The sequence below is a fragment of the Ceratotherium simum genome, chromosome 7, assembly GCF_057802395.1.
Source record: "Ceratotherium simum simum isolate JZ-2026a chromosome 7, ASM5780239v1, whole genome shotgun sequence".
Classification (NCBI taxonomy): Eukaryota; Metazoa; Chordata; class Mammalia; order Perissodactyla; family Rhinocerotidae; genus Ceratotherium; species Ceratotherium simum.
This window is the reverse complement of record NC_141906.1, coordinates 26,889,183-26,901,500: the sequence shown is the minus strand read 5'-3', so window position 1 is coordinate 26,901,500 and position 12,318 is coordinate 26,889,183. Positions and strand designations below refer to the sequence as shown.

Genomic DNA, 12,318 nt, shown 5'->3' with positions numbered 1-12,318 from the left:
TTTAAGCTTCTAAATTTGTGATAATATATTATGGCAGCAATAGGAAACTATTACAACTCCTATAGAATTAAATTCATAGATAGACTATTATGATGAAATTTTAGTGTATTTCTTTGCTTTTTTAGCACTTCTAATTATAATAAATATCATGTCAATATGGTAGTTGCACAATACTAACAACATATACTCAGATTTAACACAGTCATTAGCTTGTGTATATTTGGGGCCTGGACCAGCCCCATCCACTTTGAGGAGTTCAGGATTAAGAGCCTAGAACCAATTCCAGGAACCCTGTTGAAAAGAATGTTTAAGGATTTCACAAAATTAAAAAAATAATAATTGCCTCCCTGGAAACGCATTAATCTTGAATTTGGAAGTCTGAGCCCAGTATCAGGACATGGGCTATCTATGTCTGGTGACATCCTATTTCACTGGAAAAAGTTACTTCAGATTTCAGAGCTTTATAGTCCCCACCATCCCCAGAAGGTTCTAATGTATGCAAATTTCTCACTCTCGAGAGTGTGGCCACAGTATAAAAAATCCTCCTGCCTATGGAGTTCAGAAGGATGAAAGGGGAAATTTGCTAACCTCTCCAGGTGTCGCTGCTGGTAAGTAAGGTTTTAGATGTATGGATCCTTATCTATGGTAGCTGAGCAAAAGGAAAAGAGTGGTAGGTGGTAGGATAGGGAGAAGAAAGGAAACCTTCCTGACTGAGTGAAGGGGATAAGGGAACTGACTGTAACACTGTGTTGGCATAATCTCTTACATACACCTAAGCAACTACTGCCTTCTTTCTTTCTAGTACATTCTTATACAACCTCTGTGTGCAGCTAGAATATCTTTTGACACCCTTGACATTCTCTGCACTGGAGCACCTCACTGACCTGGATCCTGCCTGTTTACTGATCTATCACGTTTTTTTCTCTTCATGTTTTCTGCCTCTTTCTCACTGTTATCTCTCCTTCAATACTTTCTATTCTAATTTAAAGGTTGGCTAAATGCCCCCATCCTCAGACTATGTTTGACACGGAGGCAGAACCATAATTGAACTTACCTTCAACTACTCAGAAATTCTCTTTCACCAATTACAACCTAGTAAAACACAACTAAACCACCTGCTTCTTTCCTCCAACTAGGAAGTAGTCCTAATCATTTTGGAATGGTTCAGTCTCCAAGTGTGTAGTGCAAATGTCTGTAAAAATGTCTTAGGATAGGGTAATCAGATGTAATGTCAGTTCTAAACATTATGCCATTTGTCACACACTAAACTCTAAATTAGCTGAACACAAGTCACAGAAAAGAAATATAATTATAGGATTCTACTTTATCTTTTTCCCAAATCCTTTGATTTAAATGTCATTCCTTTCATATAGTCAACTCTGTTCAAATTAGGGATAGTTTTCTACCTAGTTCATATTTCTTTCTTAAAATCTCTCCTCTATTTTGTCAATTTAGCAATTTGTTTGCCTTTCACTAATTATCTTAACTAAGTTTGTTGTCTCCTCCTTGTATCTGTGATGAACTTCTCCTTTCTAGGATGTCTTAAGTAATTTGTCCAAGATCCAAGCTGGAATACACCCTCCCAAGACACATACATACAGCATGCACACGTACACATGCTTTCCCTCCCAGAAATACTGTTCTAATACATTTTATCTGTCTAATGAAGCTTGTTCCTGCTTTGCATAGTGCTTTGGAGTCTCATAGAATACTGAGAAGAGGAACAAAGAAAAGGTTTGATTCCATCTATAAGGGAGAGAAGTACATCAAAAGTGATCTATAAGGGTAACACTTCTTACTTCAGCCCTCCCTATGAGTTCTTCCAATCTTCTTATGTCTGTAAGGAGATAGCCTCCTTATGGAATGGGTTAGATTTACTTTCCTGAGCGTGATAATTCTCCTAATATTGGTTACTGTTTTTTCTACTGAGCACTTTTAAGTACCAGACCCTCTTTCTCATGTGTGTAGAGTAGATAGATATTCCTATCTATCTATCTATCTATCTATCTATCTATCTATCTATCTATCAAAAGAGAGCGTGTATGTGTGTGTGAAAGAGAAAGAAAGAGCTCTTGATTGTAGTGTTCTTAGAGTCATTAAGTTGGTATATATTGGTGACAACATATAGTAAGAGAAATGATGGATTAAGTTTCAAGGAATGGTGTGTATAAATTAGATCACTTTACCTGACAATTTTGTGATAGTCTATGGACCAGAACATTAATGTATACATGCACATGTGTAAATCTGTGTTTCTTTCTGGACTGTCATCAGGAGGAAGACACTTAAATTTGCCTATCATCAGAACAGAAATGAAGAGGGATGTGTACATTTCATTCTAAGCAGATCCAGATTGAGGATTATCCTGAGATGAGGTTTTCCATGGCTTCATAAATAAAACCTCAAGGCAGATTTGTTCTCTGATATTGGCACCAGCAAGAAAGGAGAGAACAGAAGATAACTGTGTCATAAGAAATGTTTTGGGGGGACTTAAACTAGGAGGCCTGCACATATCCAAAATTGTCTTAGAAAGTTCTTGTTTGCTGCATTTATGATTTCTTTAAAGAGTGAAATATATATGTTCACCTCAGAAATGCGATACTCACAGATTCATAATGGTTGTCAGCGTGTTTAAGCTATGTTCATACTTTGTGCATAAAGTATATAGTCATAAATCAAAAAATTTTTCTATAAAATAATAATCAAGATTTTCAGGGAAATATTTGTATACCCAAATAGCAAGGGAATAACTTTATCTTAAAGATTATTTTATTAAATTAGATGGCTGACTTGTATAACTGTTTCAACCACTAAAACTTTAAGTTGCACCAAGAAAAGAACCTTCTCTAACTCATCTTTTGTGATCAAGCTTAGCATTTGGCACATATGTTGTAGAAACCCAGTCAATGTTTGTTGAACTAAAATATTGAATTTAATTGGATGGATCTGGTGAAGTACAATTGAAATATTGTGGCCACATTTTACCTTTAAATTTCATATACTTTCAGGTTTCTATGAGCAATATGGGTAAATATGATAGAATTTTGACTATTTTCTTCATTTCCTGTGTACACTAAGCAAGGGTGAGAAATGCTTACTGAATGGCAGGCACTTGGTCTACAATATATTTCACTAAAAAGATCCCAGAAGGAAGGCCTCACTTAATATCACCCTATTTCATCCTTACTCTTTCCTCCTTCGGGGGATCCCTGGGCTGGAACATATGCATCTCTGGATTGGTTTCCCATTCTTTGCTGTGTCCCTGACAGCTGTACTTGAGAATATCAGCATCCTTTCTGTGATTCAGACTGAGAGTAGCCTCCATTTGCCCATGTTCTAGTTCTTGGCCATTCTGTCATCTATTAACCTGGGCCTGTCCACATCCACCATCCCCAAGATGATTTGCATTTTCTGATTCAATCTGAGAGAAATCACTTTTGAGAGCTGCCTCATCCAGATGTTCTTCATCCATCTATGCACTGGCATGGAGTCAGCTGTTCTTGTGGCCATGGCCTATGATCATTGTGCGGCCATCTGTAACCCTCTTCACTATACACTGGTGCTGACAAACAAGGTGGTATTCATCATAGCTTTGGTAATCCTACTGAGACCTTTGTCTTTTGTCATACCCTTTGTTCTACTCATCCTACGGTTACCATTTTGTGGACACCACATTATCCCTCACACTTACTGTGAGCACATGGGCATTGCCCGCCTATCTTGTGCCAGCATCAGGGTCAACATCATCTATGGCTTATGTGCCATTTCTATCCTGATGTTTGACCTCATAGCCATTGTCGTCTCTTATGTCCAGATTCTTCGTGCTGTCTTTTGGCTGCCTTCCCATGATGCCCGGCTCAAAGCACTCAGCACCTGTGGCTCTCATGTGTGTGTCACGTTGGCTTTATACACCCCTGCATTTTTTTCATTCATGACCCATAGGTTTGGCCAGAATATACCACGTTGCATCCACATCCTTCTGGCCAATTTCTACGTAGTCATTCCACCTGTTCTCAACCCTGTAATCTATGGTGTCAGAACTAAACAGATTAGAGAACAGGTGCTGAAGTATTTTCCAAGAAAAGAACATAGCTTTGGTGAAGAATCAGATTAAACAAGAGAATGACACTAATTCTCTGTGTTCAGAATGGAATCAGAACATGTGGAAGTTAAGCAGGTCTATCTTACGGGAGGCCTGACAGCCTCAATCTCAAACCCAGAAATGGAAAGTTAAGCCCATGTCAAATGCATGAACAAAAGTATTTTATAATTGTCCATTGTTTGGAAATCATTTGGACTTCTCATTTGGAAGAAAATCAATTCTTTGTTCTGCTTCCATTATGACTGAGCATGTCACATTCCACAGTCACTGTCAGTTTAAAGCAAAACCAACCAAAAAAAAAAAAAACACACACACACAAATAATTGAACAAAAAGTATAAAGCCCTTCATATCCTGATTTAAACAAACATAGTGCATCACCCTGACTAGTACTGGCCCCCAAAATAATACACACTGGAGTATTTCTCATATGCTTGGACTCCCCGTCAAAAAGAATATTATTCTTGACTTTGCCACGTTAATGTTGGAAGAATGACTTTGTGAATATATGAGTGAATATATGATGTGAGCAAGGTGGATATTTTCCACCATGAACAGAATTGCAGAAACTTGACAACCTTAGTAAATTTGTAGTCTTTTTTGTTTTAATGATGTATTATATTGCTTATTTGATAGACAAGTACTTATAGAATCTGACCTACTGATACCTCTTTTGAAACAAACAATTCTTTTTCAGTTTTGTCTCTCTGTCTTCTTTTGCCACTTTGTAGAGGAGTTGCACTGTTATGGAATGTTGGAAGTCTTCGTGATGTTCCAAGTCCAGTATTACCAACCGTGTGTGTGTATGTGTGTTTGTGTGTTTAAGATAGAACCCTAGTTCCATGTGACCTCACTCAGCATTCTCTAGTGCTATGCGGCATTATTGACATTATTTGTAGAAAGAATTCAAGGGAAAATCTTGGCCAATAAAATTAAGTTTTTAGCTATATATTTATTGCAGGACTTCTCAGAGCTTTTTTTTTTTTAATTTTTTGTTTATTGCAGTAACATTGGTGTATAACACTGTAAAAGTTTCAGGTGTACATCATTGTACTGAGTAAGTTTAAGACACTTCCCCCACACACAGACACTTCTTGGTAATTAGACTTTCTAAAGAAGTCATGTGTTATCCCATGCTCCTCCAAGTGCTAAGTCTTCTTGCTCTGATTAGGAATATATACTTAATTCTGGGGTTTAGTTAGAGTGTTCAGTGACTGTCTAACCAAACTAGGGCTTCCAAAATAATCTTGATCACTAAGAAAGACGATATTTTAAACTCAGATTTGCTACACCTTTTTTTAATCTCAATCTTTTCAGGAATATATGTGAAAAAAAGGATACATATTTTTTGTGTACGTCTCAGATGCTAAAACTAATTATAAACCTTCCCTTAAGCATCTCCGTATCCCCAATGAATTCTAGTCAATAATTAAACATCGGCTAATTGGATCTGAATCCAAGGTGGTAATGGAGGATGGAATGAGCAGTAGCAACAATTTTAACACCTAAGCCTGTGAGAAGCTGTTTTCCTGAGAGCCCCATTCAGTGAGATTTGGTTATATATGTGATCATTGTAAAATTATAAGGAAACGGTGCCTTTAGAGCTAGACAGAATTCAAATCCTAGCTCCTCTACTCACTAGCCCATTAAATGCGAGCTTGTTGAGCTATTTATCATATGGGTATTTATGATAATTTAACTCTAAAAAATATTGCAAGGTTTAAGTGATTATGTATACAAAACGCACAATAAAGAACTTGGAACCTAGTAAATCTTTAATAAATGTTGATTCTCTTCACATTTTTAGCTTGAAGTTTGAAGTACTTCACTAAAATATTTTCTCAATGGTCAACTAATTTCTCTATGCCTCAATTTGCACAACTGCAGCTCAATTTTAACCACATCTAGGAATCATCTAGGAACTTTGGATGCCTAAACTCTACCTTTACTATAGTTTTGCATTTTCTAAAGTTTCATTTAAGCAGAATCATACAGAGTTTTTTGTGACTGAGTTTTAACACTTATCATAATGCCTATGAGATTTATTCATGCAAAATTATAGAACACTAAAGAAAAAATAGAATGCAATGATAGAGAGAAAAGATGATTATCTACAAATTAATGTCAATTTGACCAACAACAGATTTCTTCAGAGTAATAATAGATTCCAGAAGACTGTAGGATAATGACTTCAAATAGCTAGAGAATGGAATCGTGGAGCTAGAAAAGTATAATTCAAGAGAGGATGAAATAAAGAAAACTTTAGATGAAAAGATAACAGAGAGTTAGCATTGGATTGTATGAGCAGTGAGAGCACTATCAATAACAGTGAAAGCACAGAGACTCTCCCTAGGAAAGTGTTGAAATATGTACTTGAGAAAGAAAGACATTTAGTCTGAGAGGAAGGACTAGGCAAAAAAAAAAGGAAAATTTCTACATCTGGTCGTAAGTTTTAAATTGTAAACCAGAGATATTTGATTATAGATCATGCTGATGTAAAATTTCTCTTGTTTTTATCCTCAGATGATTCTCCGTGGTTATCTTTTAAGGAAACATTAATTTCGTATTTTGACAGAATGCTAGCTGGTAATATATCTGCCTCAATGTAATAATTGTTATAAGATATATCTTTAGATGAGTTATTTTTCATAGATAAACTTTAGACTTCAGACAATTAAAAAAGGATCTTGATAAAGAAACCACATATTCAAAACATATAATATGACATTTGTTCAGATCTTATTTACCAATAAAAAGTATTTAGTTCAGAGGCTTTGAAAAAATGAAAAACTTAAGGAACCTGTCCTGTATCTTCTTGGTCCTTACCCCATAGATAATAGGGTTCACCATGGCAGGGAACAGAAGATAGATGTTGGCCACAAATATGTGGACATGTGGAGCCACATTGTGCCCAAACCTGTGGGTGAGAAAAGAGAAGAAGGCTGGAGTGTAGGACACTAAAATGATGCAGACATGGGAGCCACAGGTTCCCAAGGTCTTGAGTCGGGCACCCTTGGATGGGAGGTGGAAGACAGTGTGGAATATGAGGACGTAAGAACAAACAATCAATATCAAGTCCACTCCTCCTGTAAGGAAGGCAACAATGAGGCTATAAGCTCTGAGGATTCTTGTCTCTGCACAGGCAATCTTGATGAGGGCCATGAACTCACAGTAGGTGTGGGAAATAATATTGGTTCTGCAGTAAGGAAGCCAACGTAGCAGGAAGGGGTGAGGACTGAGAAGTGCTGTGCCCCACAATACAATAGCCAGACCCATCCCCCTAATTTCAGAATGTGTCAGAATAGCTGAATGTCTTAATGGATTACAAATGGCTACATAACGGTCAAAAGCCATGGCCAGGAAGAAGCCAGACTCCATGGTGGAGCAAGAGTGAATCAGGAATACTTGGGCGAGGCAGGCTTCAAAGCGAATTTCTCCATCGTGGAACCAGAAGAGGCTGAGAAGTTTAGGCACAGCTGTAGTACACACAATAAGGTCAGCTACAGCCAGCATGCAGAGGAAGAGATACATTGGCTCATGGAGGCTGGAGTCTGTCTTGATGATAAAGAGAAGAGAGCAGTTTCCCAGTAGGGCCAAAAGGTAGAACATACAAAAGGGGATGGAGATCCAGATGTGGGCAGCCTCCAATCCAGGAATGCCAATGAGAATGAAAGTTGATGGATGGACATCTGTCTTATTGTATGCTGACATAGTAAGCATCGATGTTTTAGCTTTCTCTTCATGGATTTTCTTCTAAAGCAAACAAATAATAGCTTATAAATTTTGAAACATCCGATACATTCAGTAAGCCAAAATTCAGGGAATTGCAGTCCATGGAGTAATTACAATGTCTGTAAATATTTAGATAGAAATTATTTCATCATCTGACTGTCAGATATTATTTCAGAGTGGTAATTTGCAGTGTGGATAATCTATAAATGTTAAATGAGGGAAAATATCTAGGTAACAAAAATCTGAATTAAATATTTGAAAATCCAAAATCCTCCATCTAGAAGAAATCAATACTAATTGAACGCTGAAGAATGTGTAAGAGTCATTGGTTTGGACGACTTAGTAAGAAAATTGCAGTTGTAAGATACAAAATAGATTGAAACAGGAAAGATGATAGGAGATTTTGAGTAGAAAATAGATTCCAATTTTTTTTTAATTTCAGTTATAATAGTTTTGGGACATGGTGAGTTACAGGGTGTATCTTCAAAATTGAAATACCGAAATTTGAAAGGATGCATTGATTGTCTTGGAATGACCAGACGGATGTCTATTCACACCAACCGACTCATTCAAGATGGTGACAGGAGTGGGTCTGATGACAATGTGTGAGGAAACGAACAGCTCATTGCATTGTTCATGACTTTCCTCTTGCCCTAGAATTTGTGTTTTCTCTTGACCTTAGCAGGCAAGAGTTACAACAATATGATTATAACCTGTATTCTGAACTTCCTTCCTTTCTTACACGTATCCAATTAGTCAAACAACTTTATGACTTGCTTTTGACTAAATTCACTCTATAGGCAGTCTAATTCATCCAAGCTTTCCTTCATAATGTATTGTTTGCTCTGCATACTTCTCCTATATTGACTGATTTGCCCCTCTACCCCATACTGTGATCTGCAGATTATACTTGTTTCATTTCTTAAGACTATTAGAGCAACATTTTGAAGGGTACTGCTCCCCTAATAGACAGTTTGTTTTTCCTTTTCTTCTTTTTAGAAACACAATGGACACTGTTCCTGACTGAGACACTTATTTTACTTTATCAACTATTATAGATACTTGTAGATTATGGAGTCTTTGTGATCAAGAAAAATTACCCTTAAATCAGTGTCCATTGAAATAGGGATTGGGATATGTATAGTAGACTGGACGTTAATACTGAATTACAATGATGAAAAATATTTTTGTTTTTAATGTGTTGTTGAAGTTTCATACCCAAAGTTTCTGCTTACTTTGGCTAGCTGGCCTTCAAAGTCCCTAGCGATGGAAATTCTCTTTTGAGCATGGAAACAGCTGCATATGTGGGCCAAGGAGCTTTGGAAAGACTATGAAATGGCATTTCTGAATCATAGTATAAATTGGAACAGGAGAGTAATACAGGAAAACCAGATTATTGAGAATTTCTGTACTAATGTAGTAGTTAACATATCTAAATGCTTACTGTGAGTCAGTTGTTTTCCTGAGAACATTTCATATATTAACTCATAAATTTTATCTCCAATTTAATATTTGGAGAATTTAAATAACTTCTATAAGTTTAAGCAGCCTTGAAGTGATAAACTTATTTCTAGCCCACACAATTATTTTAGACCCCTTATTCTTAACTGTAGTGACAAATTGCCCTAATGATGCGATAGTCTTTTTTTCATTTGTGTCTGTAAGAGTGAAAATAAGGATTGTTCTGTATTTAACATTCGAAAATATAATCACCATTAATTTGATTATGATTACTGGCTGAAAATCCCTCTTATTATTAAATTCTATAAAGGAACTTCTCCAAATCTAAGCCTTTCTCTTCCTAATTAACCCTCTGTCAATGCATTTACTTTCAGTGATGAGCTCTTACTTCAGAGGGAAAATATTTGTCACTAGACAAAAGCTCTATCTTACCCTGTTTTACCATTAAGTTTATGTCTATACTCATGGAGTTAATGCATTTTTACATACTTTCACCTTTTTTGACCTTAAGTGAAACTTTATATCCTTTTATCTATATTTTTGGTTCCAAACATTCTCCTATTTCTCATGCACTTTAATCTTCACTCTTTCTATTTTGTATGTCCCTTTGCATAATTTAAATATATTTTCCAATAAAAAAATAAGTGGACCAATTATGTGGAGAAAAAATTCACACTGAAGTGAATGCAAATGTCCAATCCCTTAACATAGATTTTATCCTTACTTACAATCGAGAGATTAAAATAAAATGAATGTGATACAAACCATACGTTATATTTTTAACCAACAGAATATCAAGATTGTTGATAATAAGCATTAGTGATGTGTGGATTAAAAAGCAACTCTTATGCACAGTTGTAGGAGAAAGTTGACCGAATTTATAGGGGAAAATTTTATACTAACCATTCTTATTAAAAAAAAATTTTGGTAGGTCAACTCAACGACTTGCCATCCTAGGAACTATTGTTCACATATACACATGGAAGTATAAACAGTGATTCCCATTGTAAAAGTGCCTTTAATGGAAGAAGAGTTGAAGCATTCAAAATGCCCATCCATAAAGAAATATTGTTAAAAAATCTGTGGCATATTTATATTATGAAGTACCCAGAAGCACTCAGAATAAATAAAGTATATTTATATAAACTGATATAAAAAGTCTACAAATAAAAAATGAAACAAATTTTATTTTTCCATTAACATTGAAACACATGAAAATTAAACATATGTTTTTGTGTATATGTGTGTGTATACATAATATATAAACATATTTACACCAAGAACAATTAAAAGGATATACACCCAACTTAAGAGTAGTCTAAAACGTGTGATAGATGGAAAGAACACAGTCAAAGGATAATTTAGCTGTATCAGTATGGTTTGATTTTTTAGCAGTGCCAGTGTATTCTATATATTCGTGTGTTACCTCTATAGATTAAGGTAAATAAATAAATAATGCAGAGTTATAACGGTATTCATCATAAAAAATACAAACCAAGAAATTACGAACTCGTTGCGGCTTTCCATGTCTGGTAAAATATTAAGGAATTTTTCTAACCTCTTAAAATACCTTTTCCCATATCTCTGTGCATAGAGAACTGGTCACCTACTCAATTCAAGAAGGTCTTGACCTTGAGTCTTGGTTCTTCTTAGTATTTCTTCACACATGAAAGCCCTCAGTAACTTGGTTAGAATTGAAGACTCTACTCAAATACCAGCCCCTCCGAGATTATTTTTCTAGGTACCTTCAAGCATCACTGACGCCCCTCCTCAGTGTCCCTTTGGTATGTGCACTTACCTATCTTCTGTCTCTTGTTACATCATATTTTGTATTTTTGCATGTCTTTCTCCTTTATTATATTGTACATTGTTACTTGGCAGAGATCATATCTCTTTACGTATTTGCTTGTTGTTCCAATGAATGAATGAAGAAAAAGAGAAAAATAGGTAAAAGAGTGTTATTATTTTTCTGGTAAATAATTTCAATATAAATTTAAGACAACTAGTGGAATCACTATAAATTTATTACAGCCCACACTAATCCCCAAACACTATAGTGCATTAACAGTTTATACTATTTCTACTATTTTTATACTATGAATACTGCCTGTATCACTAAATTTTTAAACATGATTTTTATACTAATTATTTATTTTATAATATTAAATCTTTAAGACATACTCACGGAACAGTTTACAACAAAATTGAATTCTATTAGCATTTTTTTCCTTGTGTGACTACAGGATGGAAAAAGAGAGAATAGAAGGGAAAAAACTCACATTTGCTTTTAAGGAGGAATAAAATAAATAACCTATAATGTCTTCTGGCTAGATTCTATATCCTTATCCTTCTCTTCACAAAAGTAAAATAAATCAATGTGAATTGAGCATCTATTAGGGACTATATTATTTACATTACAGGCATTATCCTGTTGAATCCTTAAGGGAGTTTTTAGGTAGGTAAGCATACATATAACACAGGTATGAAAACAAACTAAGAGTGTTCATTTTAGTTTCCCAAAGCTAGTCCACTGTAAATTCAAAGAGCTGGAATTTGAACTCAAGAATCATTACAAATTTTGTAATATTTACATTAACCATTAGCAGATGTGTATTCCATAGGGTTTTGTAAATGTTAAATGACATAATGCATTTAAGATGGCTTTGAGCAGCATGAAACATTGCTCAAATATCACAGATTTGCTCAGAATATATGACTGATACATCTTCACTCCCATCCTTTCCTTCATCAGACTTCCTCTGATGTACTGTGCTAAGCACAGAAGCCCATGCACAAATTTATTCCCAAGGCACATTGCAGCCTAATCCCAACCCATAACAGAGTAAAGCAGAGGCAGTCTATTCAGGGCCCACAAACCCAAATAGGCTCAGTTATCCCAAGAAATCTTACACAAGCCTCTTTTTCAGAACCTGTTTGCTCTGACTACAGCTCTGAAATCGTCTGTCTAGCTGTTGTCCAGCTAGCCCATGACACAAATGAGCAATTGTGCATTGCCTTACCTCA

The 12,318-nt window shown here is 35.6% G+C and overlaps 1 protein-coding gene and 1 pseudogene across 1 annotated transcript; one reads left to right on the top strand and one right to left on the bottom strand.

Annotated features, from left to right (window-relative positions):
- The first annotated feature begins 3,023 nt into the window (after positions 1-3,023).
- On the top strand, positions 3,024-6,821 carry LOC106800164 (olfactory receptor 52E1-like; annotated as a pseudogene).
- Positions 6,822-6,861: 40 nt separating this feature from the next.
- Positions 6,862-7,844, bottom strand: LOC101396556 (olfactory receptor 52D1-like). The gene has a single exon (XM_014790207.2). The coding sequence runs from the start codon at positions 7,819-7,821 to the stop codon at positions 6,862-6,864; it is 960 nt and encodes a 319-aa protein (XP_014645693.2). The 5' UTR covers positions 7,822-7,844.
- Positions 7,845-12,318: the final 4,474 nt, after the last annotated feature.

Coding starts and splice junctions, on each gene's coding strand:
- LOC101396556 (XM_014790207.2), bottom strand. CDS start 7,821: ATGCTTACTATGTCAGCATACAATAAGACAGATGTCCATCCATCAACT.